The sequence below is a fragment of the Brassica napus genome, chromosome C2 (assembly GCF_020379485.1).
Source record: "Brassica napus cultivar Da-Ae chromosome C2, Da-Ae, whole genome shotgun sequence".
NCBI lineage: Eukaryota > Viridiplantae > Streptophyta > Magnoliopsida > Brassicales > Brassicaceae > Brassica > Brassica napus.
The window spans coordinates 12,196,354-12,215,195 of NC_063445.1; the positions used below are offsets into that span (position 1 = coordinate 12,196,354).

An 18,842-nucleotide genomic window follows, 5' to 3' on the forward strand; every position below is an offset into this window, starting at 1 on the left:
CTCTTTATCTCCGCATCAGTGATTGGCTTTGTCAGACTGGTGTTCATGTGTTCTATTACTCGTGGTGAGAAGTCTCGTAGTAGGTCAGACGCATCAGTGGGCTGAGATGATGTGAAAAGCTCTGTGAAGTATCGTATCGCGATATCTCCTTTAGCCTCTTCCAATGTGTGCTCTACCCCACCAGAGTCAAAGAGACTAGGGATATTATTCTTCATTTTCCTCGTTCTCGCTCAGCCATGAAATATCTTGGTGTTCTTATCACCTGCCTGTAACCAATTGTTCTTGTTCTTAAGCTTCCAGTACTCTTCTTCTTTTTGAAATAATTTAGCAAGTTCCAATTTAAGGTAGACAATCCTGAACATATTTGGAGCAATCTTCTTATCCTCTTCCTCCAACTCCACTCGAAGTTTCTCTATCATTTTCTTCGAATTACTAACTTCAGTACGTTTCCACTTAGCCAGGACCTTGCGGCAAGATGCAATGCACTCAATTACTGAACTCGTGTTGTTGGGCTGGGGAGCGTTCCACCTTTTACGAACTAGCTCCATCATCTCAGGTTTCTTACTCCATTTTTTGTCAAACATGAACCGACCCACATGCTTAGCGCCATTACCCATAACGGTCGTCAATATTGGCATGTGATCTGAGCCAAGTCTTTCCAAGTAGTGATTATATGAACGGGGAAAAATACGGAACCACTCTGCGTTTCCAAAGGCTCTGTCAAGCCTGCACCGTATCCAGACATTTTCTTTGACCCCGTTAGTCATTACTTCTCTAGCTTAGCTCCATCTCCGTTATCCGGTCACCGCTATGTTTTAAGATTAAGTTTTTGTTGTTGTTAAAAATAATAATTAAAAACAGTTATCATCCAAAACGAAATATTGAATAACACCGCTTAAAAAAACATTGTATATTCATAAACTGCAGATTTATAAATTGTAGATGGATTTATCTGTTATACGGATCTACAAAAAAAGTTGAAATGTCTATTCAAGAGCTAATGTTTAATTCTTATCTGTTATAGAGAACACTTGTGTTCACATCCCACGTGTTGCTAACCTACCTCAAAGCTACCTTTAAACAACTTTAACTCTTTTTAATTGAAGTTGATTTGTTAATCTACATCCATTATTATCATTTTCTACTATATTTTCCATTGGCGCTTAAACATGATTGTCTTCTTTATTGAGGATTGGAATTTAGTGTGCTACAAAGAAAGAAAGAAAGATAATCAAAGTTTACGTCTACGAACTGGATCGACACTTCTGAGCACATACCCGTGAATCTTCACGATCTATCAAACGAATAACATCTTTGTTAATTTGGTATTAAGCTTATACCTTATTAGAATATGATCACTACTTAAAAATAACATTTAGTTATGCGTTATATCAAATAAAATGTTGTTGATAACTAATGAAAAGACTAACATTTTATTACATATATATATATATATATCCCTATATATTTTAAAGACAACATTATACTATTAAACATTCCAAACAATACATTAATTAAATATAGGTCCAAACGATGTAAAACACTATATCCCACCTTTTAACAATTTTAGTTGCAAGATGAAAAAACAATTTTAGCTGCAATCATAGAACGAATTATTAGATAAATCAAATAACTGATTAGAGAAACAATCGGATAATTTATGAAAATCAAATTCGAAAATAAATATAACTAAATTTTTACCAGGTTGTATAGTACAAAATAGTTTTTTTTCTTTTTTTTTTGAACACAAGTACAAAATAGTTTCATAAAATACAAAGTAATTAGTTAAATTTACATTTCAATCTATTTGTATTTTCTAAAATGGAATTACATTTATTTAACTTAAAGAAAATTTCACATGAAATAAAACACCGGTATATTGAAGCACATAATTTTAGTCTTGGGTAATTTTTTGCACTTCTTTTATAAAAACTAAAATGTGTGGAAGATTTTGTATATACGAACAACTATTAAATCCCCATACACGTCAAACTGTCTAAGAATGTCACAATGCCATATGACTCATATCCACCATCTTTCCAGGCTCGTTTTTGGTTCATAAAATTCCAGCCGTGTGTGATGAACGACGATTGTGTGCATTTCTAAAATTTGGTAAAATTGATTGTGTTTTGAACAATTTTTTATAAATTAATTGCTTATTCTTTGATTCTTTGTGAATAGAAACGTCTAACAATTTTTCATCACTGCCAATTTGTTAATAAAAAAATCAATTGCTAATAGTATTAATGGCACCAATATATTTTCAGAATTAAAATGTTAAAAAATGTCCCAAACTTTAATTAATATTTTAAAATGAGCACCAAAGACATGTTATATAAACACATACATTAGAGGTGTAACTCTCCTACTTCCCAACCATTCCATAATCCATTTTCTCAAAAAAAAAAAACATTCCATAATCCTTGTTCTTCCGGCCAATTAAATATATGGGTGGTAAACTTCGATTATTCATCGGAATCTTGGGTAATTTTTTCTTTATTTTATTCTGGGATATTATATTTTCTTAATCTATCTTTCTTTTTTTTTGAGAAATATAACATTGTCAGAAATTGTATTTTTTTTTTACCAGAAGAAAATTTATGTGAGTTTTTGTTGTTGTTGTTGGAAAACTTAAATATGAACTCTGCACAGGAAATGGAGCTTCCATGCTGCTCTATACTGCTCCAATGTACGTAACAAAAAAAACAAATAGCTATTTTCATATAGAATTAACCAACAAAGTAAACTATAACTTTTAAAAAAACTTGAATTGATATGTAGATTAACATTTTCAAGGGTGTTTAAGAAGAAAAGCACAGAGGAATTCTCATGTTTTCCTTATGTTATGACACTCTTAAACTGTTTGATTTACACTTGGTATGGCTTACCGATTGTGAGTCATCTTTGGGAGAATCTTCCTCTCGTCACCATCAATGGAGTCGGCATCCTTCTCGAATCACTCTTCATTTTCATATATTTCTGCTACTCGTCGCCCAAAGAAAAGGTATGTAATTTATTATCACATGATATCATATCCTTTTTATTTCCTAAAATAGTATTCGTGACATTGATCTATATAGACATTTGAATTAGGTTAAGGTTGGTGTTATATTTGTTCCGGTGGTGGTCATTTTGTTCGGGTTAGCTGTAATCTCAGCTGTAGTGTTTGACGAGCACCGTCACCGGAAATCATTCGTCGGAAGTTTCGGCCTCGTGGCTTCTATCTCCATGTATGGTTCTCCTCTCGTCGTTATGGTAATTAAGCTATATATATTACTATTAACTAAAAATATCATTTAAGGAATATATAATTATGGATCAAGCTAATATAATGTGAATGTGTATGCAGAAAAAAGTGATAGAGACAAAAAGTGTGGAGTACATGCCATTTTACTTGTCATTCTTTTCATTTCTGGCTAGCTCCCTTTGGTTGGCCTATGGTTTACTCAGCCATGATCTATTTCTTGCGGTTCGTTTCTCTAGTTATCACTCCCTTTCTTTGGTTTGTTTTCTTAACTTAACAAAGTTGAACCGGCTCTTAGAATATAAAGAACGCTTCTTAATTTGATGGTTATAAAGATACAAAGAAAGTCCATTATATTAAATTAATGTTTGTGGAAATATTATATATATATATATATATATATATATATATATATATATATATATATATGTATAGTACAAAACTGTTGAGATTGTCTTGTGCATGACTGCATGGTTTTGAATATGTTGATTGATTTTTTTTACACATGTATAGTCACCTAATATGGTGGGGACTCCATTGGGGATTCTCCAACTTATCCTCTACTTTAAGTACAAGAACAAGGAGACGCCGATTACGACAACAGTGATGAGCAAATGGGATGATGAAAAGAACAAGAGAACACTTGAGCTTGTAGTTGACGTTGATCATGATGGTGATGCCAATGAGAAGAAGTTCAACAACGCATGTTAGTTAGTTTTCCCTCCCTAAAAACTCCATGTGAATCCACAGATTTAATGTAAACTGGCCTCGTGGGATTGTGCTTTCGTTACATGATGTTTCATCTCTATTGTGTATCATGTGAATCAAACAAGAGTTTTTGTTCTTGACGACAAAATATCCAGTGTGTTGCACCCAAAATATATATATATATATATATATCCAATGTGTCTACAAAAAGGAGCAAAAAGGAAAGAAAGGAAAAACCAACGATCAGTCGATAGTCTATGATTGATACGATATGCAGAATTATTGGCTATTTGTTTTCGTAAAATGTATCCAAAGAGTACGTGGAATCACGATTCAATCCACAGATCACCCGATACTTTATAGTTTTTATCAAAACAGAGAAAAATGACTAAAATGACATTCATTAAAAAGTAAAAATACTAAAATACCATTAATGAATAATACATTTAATAACTAATTTTTTTAAAAAAGTTTATTTAAAATATTATTATTTCAAATTTTATACCCTACATAAATGTTTTTAATCTGGACCAAACCGGCTGTTAAAACCGTACTAAACCGTAAAATGGAAATATATTCAGGTTAGATGGATAAAACCAGAGTATATTCGTAATTTGCTATCAAAATTAAATTTTATTAATTATTTTTATCCTTTAAGCCATACATATAAATTTTATTATAATATATATTTTTTTTAATTTGCACAAATTACGGTGATCAAGATTTAATATCAAAATACTAATTTCATATTTAATGTTAAAAATATTAGTTTTATATTTAATTTTCATTTGGTTAGTACTTAAATTTTGTTTCAAAATTATTTTTATTGAAAACTTTAATAACTAAATTTAGTTATGTTTGCAAAATTTACCGAACATAAATAAACAAATAGATTTAGATTTAGTTCTATTTCCATGCTGTGATTGGACTCAATTGAATTCACCTAAATCCTATCGAACCCGGTCAAAATATATTGATCGTCAAAATATATTGATCCATGACCTAAAACTTTTTTTTGTTCAGTTACCGGTCAGGTTTTAGAAATATAGTTAATAAATAACGAATATATGAGGTTAATAAAAAATATTAATGTATGAGAAGTATTTTTAAAACACAAACCAAGCCGACAATTGAACTAGGTTAAACTATGAAACGGAAACATATCCAGATTAGATCGATAAAAACTAGGTTTAATTGTACTTTGCTATTGAAATCAAATTTATTAATTGTGTCTTTTAAATTTTAGAAATATTTTTTATATTCATTTTTTTTAAAAAAAATCATAACTTATGGTGATAAATATTTAAATTGAAAATATTAGTTTTAGATTTAAAGGTCAAATATTAATTTTATATCTAATTTTCATTTGGTTTGAGCTTAAATTTTATTTCAGAACTATTTCTATGAAAATCTTTAATAACTAAACTTAATTATGTTTGTAAAATGTATCAAAGCTACGAACAAAACTTTAAATTTAGTTCTACTTTATTCTCTGATTAAACTCAACTAAATTCGATAAACCTAACTGAACTCGGTCAAACCATATTGATCCATGATACAAAACATTTTTGGTTCAATTACCGATCAGAGATTGTAGAAACATTTCTCTAAACCTTAAATCCTAGCCCCTAAACCATAAATCGTAAATCCCACCCAAAAAAAATTTAAACTCTAGTTTTTAACCAATGATATATGTGCCTTTATATTTTTAATAAATGCTAATTTGGTCATTTTTTTCTCTTTGGATGCTATTTTTTATGATAAAACTATTCAAGTGTTATATTAGGCTATTTCTCAACATATAAATAAATTAAATTTATAGAATTATAGAAATTTTTGGCGTAAAAGCATTCACTGTTATAAATCAAGTGATGAATATTTATAACCGGCCCGGTCCATAACCGGCCCAAACCCTAGAAGAAAGAGATATAGCCGAAACTCTAGAGAGAGGAGAGAGAGGCGGCCGCATGCCTTCGAGGAGAGAGAGAGGCGGCCACAAGCTTTAGAGAAAAGGAAACCCTATTTCCTTTTCCTTGTATATGTAATTTTTCCATTTATGTATTTAGTAGTTATCCTAAATCTAGTTGGATTAGGACTTGTACTCTTTTCTTTTATCTCTATCTTGTAAACCTTATATAAGAGATGTCTTATTCATTAATGAAATATATAGAATTCCCATTCTTTTACAACACGTTATCAGCACGATTGTCCTCTGCAACCTGAGCCTAAATCGCCAACCCCTTAAACCTAACCTAGCCGGCAACTTACCTAAGAATCCTAATCTGTTCTTGCTTGTGTTCCGGCTTGCAACTATCCGATCAGCTTAAACCCTAAAGCGTTCCTGATCCTAGACGTCCTCAGTTTCCTGTTTACAACAGAGCCAGCCCACGTTCCTGATCAGACAGCTCGCAATACCGATCAGACGCTCGCGACACGATAACAAGTGTCCAGCTCGCGTTCCCAATAAAACGTGTCTCCCGCATCTCAACTCAGCCAGTACGGGTCCGACGTTCCCAGCTAGCTCGCGCTCCCGAAGGACCAGCTTGCAATCAGACGATCGACACCCCCAGCTCGAAGACGCGTGAAGCAGACGAACGTCCCCGGAAGCTGTTGGCGCACGTTCTTTGTCCCAGCTGTTCACGATCCGAAAGCAACCAGCTCGTGTTTGTTCTCATTCCAGCTCGAGGTTCATCTGTTCCCTTTGGTGGTCCGGTTCAACCCTACAAACAAAGATGTCGAAAATCTCAAACCTAGACTATGATGCCCTTAATCTCTCCGAAGACAACTATTTGCAATGGGCACTTGACAAAAAGATTAACTTGAGGTCAAAGGAACTCGGTGATGCTATCATCGAGGGCATCAATGAGACTGATAAGAATCGGTACAGGGCTATAAGTATTATACGCCACCATCTCATTGAGGGTCTAAAAGATCAGTACCTCACCATGGAGAATCCACTAGACCTTTAGACCGCTTTACAGCGACGATATGATCACCAGAAAACAGTGCTATTACCAAAGGCTAAACATGAGTGGAAGAATCTCATATTCATGGACTATAAGTCTGTGGATGAATACAATTCAGTATTGTTTAAGATAGTCTCAATGATGAGACTTTGTGGTGAGGAAGTAACCGAGAAAGAGTTGCTTGATAAAACATTCTCCACGTTCCATTCGACGAATGTGTTGCTGCAACAGCAGTATAGAGAGAGAGGCTTCGCCTCATACACTGATCTGATCTCGTGCCTACTCCTGGCCGAGGCTAATAATGAACTCCTAATGAAAAACAGTGAGATGGGACCCATCGGAACAGCAGCATTACCAGAAGCCAATGAGGCTGAAAAGAAAGATCCCAAAGAGTGCAACCACGTCCATGATAATAAGAGATCACACGGAAAAGGCTGTAGTAGATACAAAGGACGTGGCCGTGACAACTACTCATATGACCGGCAAGGAAACCACAATAACCATGGTCGTGGTTCCAGCTATGGCCGTGGCCGAGGCAGTTATGGCTGTGGTCGAGGCGGCATATCCAAACCATCTAACTCGACCATATCAGCTTGTCACAGATGCGGGATGAGTAACCATTGGGCCAAGAATTGTAGAACCCCTAAACATCTATGTGAGCTCTATCAAGAGAGCCTTAAGAACAAGAACCCGGAAGCCCATATGGTTCATGATACCGGGTATGATGCTGATGATGATTCCGACCTTGAAAAGGACGACCTCTTGGATTTTGAGACTTCTGATTGTCTCAACGACTAAAATCGACATCTTGTCTTATTGTTTTATGAAATGCTTTGAGTTCATTGCTATTATATCTTGTCTGATTTTGCTTGAAAATGTCTTATTGATAAAGAAATTGCCTAAAGGGCATTATAGTACGGGCATAGTAGCCTAGTAAGAAATCTATGGCCAAGGCATTGCCTAAAGGGCATTATATACACCCAAGAATGTATGACCCATTGAGTTATAATAAAATGGTTTCCAAATAGAAACAATGGGCAAAAGGAAACAAGTTCCTTCAGATTTAAGAAAGAAAGAACGAAAACGCCTAAGACCCTTTTAAGAAAGTGGTCAAAACTATACCTATGTAATCTACTGATCAAAACTATGCTACAGATCAGTATGATAAGAGGCAAGAGCCGTGGTGATTATACTGATATATCCCACGAAAATTATACACTTTATGGCAATACCGGATTAGCCATCCTAGTCTAAACTTGATGCAAAGATTGATATTGAGAAGGCGCAAAGATTGATATTGAGAAGGCACAAAGAGTTATCCCATAAGATCTCACGTTGTGAAACATGTACACAAAGGGAAACTCATTAGGCTTTATTGTCCTAAGCATCACGAAATTATAGTATGTTCATGAGGGAGGGAGAGGATAAACCCGTGATACATGATCAATACTACAAATTCGTGAACAAATTCGTGAACCATGGTCTATGACCATGATATAAACGGCTTGGCCGTGCAGTCCATTACCTATAAGGATCGGACATCCATCCTAAAGCTTAGGGACATCATGGATTTACATGTATATAAAGTAAAAATATATCAGGCCATATAAGTGAGCATAGATATTCTCATCTCAGATTGAATACGGGTCATAAACCAGACATACACTATCTTAAGAGACTTTGAATAAACCACCACAGACATATGTGCCGTCTAAGATGGAACCTCAGAAGAGGATTGCGAATATATGTTGGATAAGAGTATGACTTTCTCCCACGACTTCTAAGAGACCTTGAGCCAAATATGGGTGATCAGAAAGTGGCCAGGTACACGGATTGTATGATCAATGAATCCGACTATCCAACATTAAAAGAGAAAGCTATAAGCTGGTAAAGAGTAAAGAATGATAAGAAACAAAATGGTATCAACCATCATTGTCTTGGCAAAGATCCTCGGATTAGAATTATAGACGTCCAAAGAAAGAAAAGATTATACATAGCAAGCTAATCGAGATGCCAGACACTGACCCGAAAAGAAAAGAAAAGAATGACTAAGTCATAACCAGCTTAGTACCAAACGAAATCTGATGTCCTAGAAAGAGACACAGTCAAGTTGCTACATATTTTATACAAGATAGACCAAAGTGTTCCATAAGATAAGGAACCTCGGAAAGAAAAAGAGAAAGGTGCATAGAATACAAATCCGAGGTCATAAGGAAACCAGACCAGACATTGAGAAAAGGCTGCGCAGCTAAACATCTAAGGTACCAAACCATGTAGTTTGGGACGCCAAGCTACTAGGTAACAATGGTCCAGGATAATGAAATCTCAAATCGATTAGATCATGTCTGGAGCACAATGGAACCATATATAAGTGTCGACACATAAAGATATATTTGTACATAAGAGAGTAGCACTTGAACATAAAGATATAAACGAGGATCAGAACCCACGAAAGAGTACTCATAAAGAATAAATATTAGATTGAAAAGATAAACGTGGGGTTTAAAGTATCTATAGAAAAAGATAGGCGTATTGGCCACATACATATATACAGAAAAGTCATCTGATATAAACCAGTGAAATAGATGGGTCTTGTGAGGGAAAAGAAACCATGAGATATGATACATGATCACGAGGTCTAAAGGTGTTCATGTTTCCTACTAACAGCATTCGATCATAGCTTGTTACACAATGATACTCACAGAGACCATGGAACAGATTATAAGGAGATAAACTCATATGTGGTAGATGCTGCTACACAATTTCAAAATTGACAAAGGTCTGGTCATAAGAAAGAAATTAGATTGACATATAAAGATGTAGTAAGCAACATATGGATCACTGGATAAAAGACAGCATTGTTCCTAAGCTGTTCATGGACTGAAACAATGCAGCTGCATATATTATGTAATACTAGTAAAGGAGTTCTATAAGAACGATCAAATTCAGTCCATATGTAAACTAATAAAGAAATTCGAATTCCTTGTGTTTATACTAAACCAACCTAAAGAGAGGTTAAAAGGTTTATACAAATCTGTGACACTAGCATGGACCGACTAGATTGTAGTACAGGCTAGTGGAAAAGAAAGATCAGCCCAAAGAAAGGTAATTCAGATTTCCTCAGCTTGCTACCTCGGATAGCATGTTCAATGGATAGACCAATCCAACATCAGATCCCTTAGATAAAGATCTGGATTATCTGGCATAGCAGAACAGTCTATTGCTGCTGTGAGGCTGAGAGGAGACATTTAATCTATCCTTCTCGATCAGATGCCAATAGGTTGCAGTCCATAAGAATGTGTGATCGAAGTCCATGACCTAATGTATATTCAGTGTGTGATATGATCCACGGCAGAGAGGTCATGGGACGCCATCAAGATATGGATAAAGGACTACAATGTCTGATATATATGGCATTACCGAATGCAAGAGAGATTGATAACCGAGGTCCACAAATGTATTTGGCCGCAGAGCCATAGTTTGATAAGACTATAAAATCCTTGCAGCAATGATCTTTGACGCTCATGGAACGAGTTGCGGACATATATAGACAATGTCTATAATTCAAAACATGAATTGATCAGAATATAGTATGGTCGATGGTAGTCCGCACTTTATCATCATAACCAATCATAATAGCCAAGGTAGTCGAGAGCTTATGTGGTTGAGATCTATGACTCAACATGATAATTGAGAAAGATCAATGGACAAGATATTGGTACACATCCGTGTAGAAGATACACTGGATCATAGGTTTACAACCTGAGATTATTAATTCATGGAACCATGCTCGGTATATTGTCCATAGACACACGATGTCAAAGGACATGAGAAAAGGCAGAAGAGATCGAAGTGGTCCAATTACGGTTCAGTAATAACTTGACCGATTTGTTTACTTCCCACCTGCACGTTCAGGAAGATCACGCATCAGATGCGTAGACTAAAGAACATCCACTGAGGTTCACATCAGGGGGAGTAGTACGTGTTGTACTCTTTTTCTTTCATCATGGTTTTGTCCCACTTGGTTTTTCCTGATGAGGTTTTAATGAGGCAACGTGAAGCGTATTACAATCCTGTATGGTTATGGCATCCAAGGGGGAGCGTTATAAATCAAGTGATGAATGTCCATAACCGGCCCAAACCCTAGAAGAAAGAGACATAGCCGAAACCCTAGAGAGAGGAAAGAGAGGCGGCCGCATGCCTTCGAGGAGAGAGAGAGGCGGCCACAAACTTTAGAGAAAATGAAATCCTATTTCTTTTTCCTTGTATATGTAATCTTTTCATTTATGTATTTAGTAGTTATCCTAAATCTAGTTGGATTAGGATTTTTAATTTTTTTTTTTATTTCTATCTTGTAAACCTTATATAAAAGATGTCTTATTCATTAATGAAATATATAGAATTCCCGTTATTTTACAACATTCACTAAATTTTCTGAAATTTTTCCAAGTGAGTTTTGATTCTCATTTGGTAAAAGCTGTTTTTCGAAGGAAAAATATAATGGGCTTTGGGCCAGATAATGCTTATGTATCGGTTCTTTTATCAGCCCAGCGACGAAGAAGCTCTTGAAACAACTGCGTTTAAAGAAAGCGTCACATATAAAACGCAGTTTAGGATTCCGCTTTCAATCCCACACACTCTCCCTCGCTCATAATAATCTATATACATGTATGTCTTCTTCGCAATACGTCGAAATCTGAGAAGATTTCTTCTATTCTTCTCCGTTTCGAATTCTTCCGTAGTAATTTGTGTCATTTCACTGATGAAAAACGTATTTGATTACTTCTTCGTCTCGGCATTGATTATTGATCGGCGTTATCAATTTGAGTTTTAGGATTCGTACTGTATCAAATCGCATCGAGTTGTGTAATCTCTTTTCCGCTTATTAATAGCTCCAAGATCGCTTGAACAATGTCTTCCGTTTCAATTTGATTGAACTCGGGAAGCCCTTTGTGGATACAAAAGTGCAATGTTGGAGCCAATCGAAACCAAGCTTTCACCTAAATTTGTCGTGGAATGTTTCACTGTAGTCCTTAAAGTCGACCCTTCTGGTTTTCAATGCAGCTATTCTCAACCTTTAGATTTGTCCACAAGATTACAACTGTCGAGAAGGTAGCTAGCTAGATATCAGGTATATGTTACCTAGCCTTCATTTACTTTGTATTTTGATGTTTTCCACTCATATTAGATATCAGGCACTGGTTCAATGGAAGAAGAATCCGGTCCAACTGTGAATGGCTCTCTAGTTGTAGATATTTTGCGTCTAGTGTCTGACAAACGTCCATTGGATTTTCAGCCATCTGATGTTAAGTCTTGTATGGAGATGATAGATGTAGGAGAACGAAACTAGTCCTTTCATATAAGAACCTGGGAAAATACTGTTAGCCATTGCTAGATACACGTAGAAAGAGGGTAGTTCTTTTTCGTTTGAAATTCTTTGCAATATGGTGTGTATATTTAAGGCATACATACTTATTATCATTGCTGTCTCTTTCTCGGCAAGGTCACAATCATCATTACATGGCAGCACGGTCGATGAATCAAGGTCCTGCAGGCATATATATGCCTCAACATCATTATGGTGGTCCTCCGATGCATTAGAAAGAGTCCATTTTAAAAGTTGTTTAAAGCCCCTCTCGGAATATCAAACAGATTGATCTGTCCCATCCCGTCCCGTACCGCAGCGGGCTCGTCTTCGAGCGGGTCACGGCGGGTCAGGCCAGCGCGGGCTGCGGTCCTCAAAATGGTTGACCAAATCCGTACCGTAAAACATGTAAGCCTTTGCCGATCGGCCCGCGGGACATATAATTACAAACGGACATATGGCTCCTGAACGTTTCAAAACATGATTTAGGACGATTTATCAGTTTCATGACGCATTAGTAAGTGAGTTTAGTCGAAGATTGAACCGGATAAGGTAATACACTTGTTAATTGAAGATTTTAATTGGATCAAAGCACTAGTTTATTTACTTTTGTTAGACTTTAACATTTTAAAAATAAATAATACTTTAGCTGCTGAATCCAAATATTATAACTCATAAGTTCATAACAAATGCTTTAGTTTTCTAAATCCAAAATTAAATAAAACCAGTATCAAATCAAAGATGCTAATCCCAAAAATAAATAAAAAGAAAACACCAATCACACTTCTTGTTCTTCATCTTTATCACCAACAAGCGACAAAAAGATGGAGATTTATCTTCTTCACCATCAACTTCATCTTCTGCGAATAAGAATAATAGAAGCCAGTTAAAGATATATTGAAACCTAAAACTCCAAAATGTATGATAATGTGAACAAATACATATAGGCAAAACTATGAAGAACCCATTGCGGGAACTATATCTTCTTCTTCAGTGGAAAGTGAGTTTTCAAATTTTTTATGATGACTCGAAGAAGCTTCACCGGTGCAGATCGAAGAAGCTTCACCGGTGCAGATCGAAGGCGCTTGGGAGACCGGAAGCATCATCGACCCTGAAACCACCGTCACCGGAGCTACCTAACGTCGAATCGCCTTCTATCTCTCTCTCTGTTTTAGGTGAAAGAAGAAATGGGGACTTAGAGTTGCGGGTCTTCAAAATCCCACAGGTTAACCTGTAGCCCATCCCGCTTTCGACCCGTCTCGCTTTCGACCCGTCCCGCTTTTGACCCGTCCCGCTTTAGACCCGTCCTGCGAGGCCCGCAATTTTGCGGCTTATCAAATGGAAGCCCAATCTCGTCCCGCAGCAAGCTTTTACGGGCCAGGCCCGCGGTCCAGCTCCTTAATTGCCATCCCTACTTACCTACCTCCCGTTTAATTTAGTTTTTGTCTCGTTATGTTTATGGAACACACACTTGTACTCATGTCCAAAAGACCATTATCAGACCAATTCGGTATTATCATCAATGATCATTTTATCCAGTGTCATTACTGCCATTTGAATCTACCAACTACCTTACTGGTCACCCCCGCTCGAAGTTAATGCAATAGAGGCGAATTCTCTATATTTGACTTCCTCAACTCTGAAGTTTGATTGTTATAATCTTTCCAGTACTATTTCACGGTCCCTATTTGACTTTACTCAACTTGCAAAGTACGAGATGGCTCATCGATACTCTCGATCGGAAAAAGGGAAATGGACAGCAGCTCCTATCCCGGCCAAGCGCCCCCTTCTTCGCATTCCGGCTACTGATAATAATGGCCTAATAGCAGCTAACAAGCTTACTCTCATAGGCCGACTAACAAATCCGATTCTACAACGCACTCGAGCCGTTATTGACTTCCTTCCTCAAGTCTGGAACCTTGAAGGCAGAGTCGAAGGGAGAGAGCTTGGCCCAGAAAAGTTTCAGATGTGTTTCCAAGCGGAAGATGACCTGGAACGTGTTCGCCTTAAGAGCCCTTACCACTACAAAAGGTGGATGCTCATTCTTCAAAAATGGGAGCCTATTATCTCTGAGAACTTCCCTTCTACAATCTCCTTTTAGATTAGAATCCATGACATCCCTCTCCACTACTGGAACGAAGGCACCATCACTACAATTGGTGATGACATTGGCTTTATGACTGATAAAGTCGTTGATGAAGCTAAATTCCGAGTTGAAGTTAATGGACTCCAACCGCTGATAATGGGAATGGAGATAGAACTACCATCGGAGGAAGTCATCGCGGTGGAGTTTGAATATATAAAAATCAAAAAGTCTGATTGCCCAATTCGGGACAGGAACGTACCCCATGTTAAGGATCGTAAGTTGGGTATCACTCAACGACTGCACTCCAACGTATCGAGGCAGACAAATGGAGGCATGATGACAGAAGAGGCTATAAACGCCCATCAACGGAAGTCTGGTACCCCTCAGAACGATATGAGGATCGACCCTCTCGGCGCCATTACTCTGAACATAGAGACTACTCTCACTTCCCCATAGATTCGCTTGCTCCTCAAAAAAGAAACGGTGAAAGAGGACCATCGCATCACAGAACTAGTGACTCCAGAGACTCTCGATCCTCAAGAGGAAACAATTCGAGAGTTCTCTCAAGCGGGGTTGTTATCAGGCATCAAGACATTCAAGTGGATCAAACTCCTTGCCCTCCGATCAACAGACCTACAGCTCTTTGGTCTTCTGGCTCCTTACTCTCCCATACACCTTCTCCACGCAACCTACGGGAGAGGCTCGAGTACCCTAACGAAAGGGTCTCATCAGGAGGAACATCAGCTCCCAATTCTCGTGAAAGATGATATGCTCTGGAACATGTTACTGGTATGGAACCAGATCTTCGTACTCACATCTCACCTCGTCCTGGCTCTAGCTTAAATTCAGATAGGCTTCAAGAAGTGAATATTCAATATGATGTCTTAGATAATCACCAGCATGTCAGTCCTATGGTCCATATAGGTTCCTCACAACAACATCGCATCTCTGCGACTCTTCGATTGAGTGATGCAGACGCAAATGATGCCGGTCCGAGTAACGTTAGAGCTAACCCCTCTACCTCTCTTACTACAAAGCCAGCGGGTAAAAAAAGAGTCACCAAAGCTGCAAATAAGACAGCTACCAAGAGGGTTACTAAGAACGCTCTTCCAGGAGTTAAGATCAAGAATGATACGGTGACTAAGTCAATAATACCTCCTCGTAAGAAGCAACGAGTAGACCATGACTATGTACCTTGTAATAAGGCAACTACCAGCGATACATTATGTGCTTCATCAAAGAGAGGTGGCTCGGATTTTTGGCCCCCTCCTCCTTCTCTTCCTTAGTAATCATGAGTTGGAATTGTCGAGGTTTGGGAAACCCCTTGACAATTCGACGTTGCGGGAGCTCTATCGCACAAAATCCCCGGATATAATGTTTCTCATGGAAACCAAGAACGATGACGAATTTATAAAGAAGAAAACAAAGGATTTCCATTACACAAACTACTTCTCCATTCCTCCTATCGGCCTAAGTGGAGGCTTAGCGCTACTATGGAAAGATACGGTTGATGTAAAGGTTTTGGAATCTCTTCCCAATCTAATTGATACGGAGGTAACGTTTAAAGGATCCCCCTCCTTTGTTTCCTTTGTATACGGAGCCCTGCTGTAGAAAATCGCTCTGCGTTTTGGAGTTTTGGAGCAAGATTTCTCAGGTTGGTTTGGACAGGTTCCCCATGGCTTTTATCTGGTGACTTTAACGAGATCTTGGATAACTCGGAAAAGGTTGGAGGCCCAACCAGATGGGAAGGCTCTTTCACAGCTTTCAGATCCTTTGTTTCTCAGAACGGCCTCTGGGACTTGAAACACTCTGGTAACAAATTGTCTTGGAGGGGTAATCATTAGTCCCACTTCATCCGCTCGAGACTCGACCGCTCACTTGTTAATTGCGCCTGGAATGAGCGATACCCCATGGGAAGGAGTTGTTACTTAAGGTTCGAGGGGTCCGACCACCGTCCTCTTATGACATACTTTAGGAAGCCTGGACAAAAGAGACGGGGCCTCTTCAGATTCAACAGAACACTTACCGAAAATCCAGAGATGGAGGGAGTTATCGACTCGGCATGGAACCACTCCCCGCTAGCCTCTGTTATAGAGAAACTGAACGCCTGCAGAAGAGGTATTATTAACTGGGCAAAGGAACAAAATGAAAAAAGCAACCTCCTCATTCTTAAGACACAAACAGCGCTTGAAGATGCTCTCTCTGCGGCGGTCCCTGACTCTCAACGTATCGACTCACTCACTGCAACTCTAAGCTTAGCGTACAAGGAAGAAGAACAGTTTTGGCATCAACGGAGTCGAATCCAATGGTTAAAGAATGGTGACCGTAATACTGGATTTTTCCACGCTATAACAGGACAGTGAAGGATGGTGAATTCTTTCTCTGTAATAGAGGATGATAACGGCAGGGAAGTACGTGAGGAACCGCAAATTGCAGCGGTCATAGAGGGCTATTTCGAGAAAATATTCACTTCCACCAACAACACAAACTTTTCGGCTTTAACTACTATCCTGTCCAACAAAGTCTCTGTTGAAATGAATGATTTTCTAACCTCTATCCCGAGTGATTCGGAGATTCACCAGGCTGTCTTATCGATCAATGGTGGGAAAGCCCCGGGGCCTGACGGCTTCTCGGCAAAATTCTACCAGTCATACTGGCATATCATCTCGAAGGACTTCTGTAGGGATATAAGACGGTTCTTCAGTTCTGATACGCTTCACCCCCAACAAAACGAGACTCACATTTGACTTATACCTAAGATACCTGGCCCACGATCTGTGTCCGAATACAGACCTATAGTGTTGTGTACCACACACTACAACATTATTGCTACAATCTTGTCGAAGAGACTGAAACCGTTTCTACCTGAGCTCATCTCAAACTCTCAGTCTGCGTTCATTGCGGGTAGGGCGATAGGAGATAACGTCCTAATCACCCACGAAATGTTACATTACCTGAGGACTTCAGAAGCAAAGAAGTTTTGCTCAATGGCGGTCAAGATGGACATGAGCAAAGCATACAACCGATTATAATGAAGGTTTATCAAATTGGTTCTTACTCACATGGGGTTTGTCGACCGCTGTATCACTTGGGTGATGAACTGTATTGAATCTATCTCGTACACTTTCTTGATCAATGGCACGCCTCAAGGATCGGTAAATCATCCCGTGGAATACGGCAAGGTGACCCTTTATCTCCCTACATCTTCATATTATACACTCAGGTTCTCTCGTCACTCTGTGATAAAGCTATGGAAGACGGATCTCTGTCTGGTATTCGGGTATCGCGACATAGCCCAGCGGTCAATCATCTCCTTTTCGCAGACGATACTCTGTTCTTTTTCAAGTCAAACGCCGCTAGCGTCACTGCACTATCTGGTATCTTGAGCCTATATGAGAGCTTATCGGGTCAGAAAATAAACTTCTTGAAGTCTACTGTTACGCCAGAACGCCCCCTGAAGTCAAGGCTAGGGTAAAACAGGCTCTCTCCATTGAGGCGGAAGGAGGTATCGGTAAATATCTAGGTCTGCCCGAGCTTTTTGGTCGTCGCAAGAGGGATATATTTGCCTCAATAGTTGAGAGGATTCGACAGAAAGCTTTTAGTTGGACTTCGAGATTCTTGTCAGGTGCGTGTAAACAGGTGCTCCTAAAAGCTGTGCTCTCGGCGATGCCTTGCTATGCTATGTCCTGTTTTAAGATCCCGTTGTCTCTGTGTAAGCAAATCCAGTCGGTGCTTACTTGATTTTGGTGGGACTCAAGTCCGAAAAAGAGAAAGATGTGCTGGGTCACGTGGTCTACGCTTACTATCCCTAAGCATGCTGGAGGCCTTGGCTTCCGTGATATCGAAACGTTCAATGACGCATTGCTGGCTAAAATCGGTTGGCGTTTGATCAATGATCTGAATTCTCTTGTGGCCAGAGTCTTACTCGGAAAGTATGCTTGGAATTCCTCCTTTTTGGATTGCACAACTCCCTCCTCAGTGTCTCATGGCTGGAGGAGTATACTGGTGGGAAGAGAACTCCTCCGGAAAGGTCTTGGTTGGAATGTAGGGAACGGAGAGAGTATCCGAGTCTGGCAAGACCCTTGGATTAGCTGCGACAAACCGATCACCCCCATGGGACCACCAACGAAGGCTCACTCCAACCTCAGGGTTAGTGATCTTCTCTGCCCCCTAACTAATCAGTGGGATAAAGAGAAGGTAAAAGAAGTCTTGCCACAATACGAGAATCAAATCATGAGAATCTTCACTAGCTCAGCTCCTTCATTGGATAAGTTTGCTTGGCTTCCTGATAAGTCCGGAGCCTATAACACTCGTTCAGGCTATAGTGTTGGTATACTAGCTTCTAGAGAAAACCTCACTTCCCAGCAGCCTATCAACTGGATGAAGAATGTCTGGAACATCAAAACAGCTCCTAAGCTCAAGGATTTTATCTGGAGATTGGCCAGGAAGGTTGTTCCTGTTAGTGAGAATCTG

General features: G+C 38.5%; 2 protein-coding genes across 3 annotated transcripts; both read left to right on the forward strand.

Moving 5' to 3' along the window:
• The first annotated feature begins 2,010 nt into the window (after positions 1-2,010).
• On the forward strand, positions 2,011-4,123 carry LOC106364779 (bidirectional sugar transporter SWEET3-like). 2 transcript variants are annotated; one of them, XM_048747762.1, is made up of 6 exons: positions 2,011-2,112; positions 2,653-2,689; positions 2,782-3,004; positions 3,094-3,255; positions 3,350-3,469; positions 3,758-4,123. In XM_048747762.1, exons 2-6 carry the CDS (start codon positions 2,667-2,669, stop codon positions 3,953-3,955), a joined length of 726 nt encoding a protein of 241 aa, XP_048603719.1. In that variant the 5' UTR covers positions 2,011-2,112; positions 2,653-2,666; the 3' UTR covers positions 3,956-4,123. The 2 variants fall into 2 exon arrangements, with proteins under 2 accessions (XP_048603719.1, XP_048603718.1); XM_048747761.1 differs by lacking the exon at positions 2,011-2,112 and adding an exon at positions 2,313-2,484.
• Positions 4,124-7,245: 3,122 nt separating this feature from the next.
• Positions 7,246-7,716, forward strand: LOC106363359. The gene has a single exon (XM_013803111.3). The coding sequence runs from the start codon at positions 7,246-7,248 to the stop codon at positions 7,714-7,716; it is 471 nt and encodes a 156-aa protein (XP_013658565.3).
• The last annotated feature ends 11,126 nt before the right edge of the window (positions 7,717-18,842 follow it).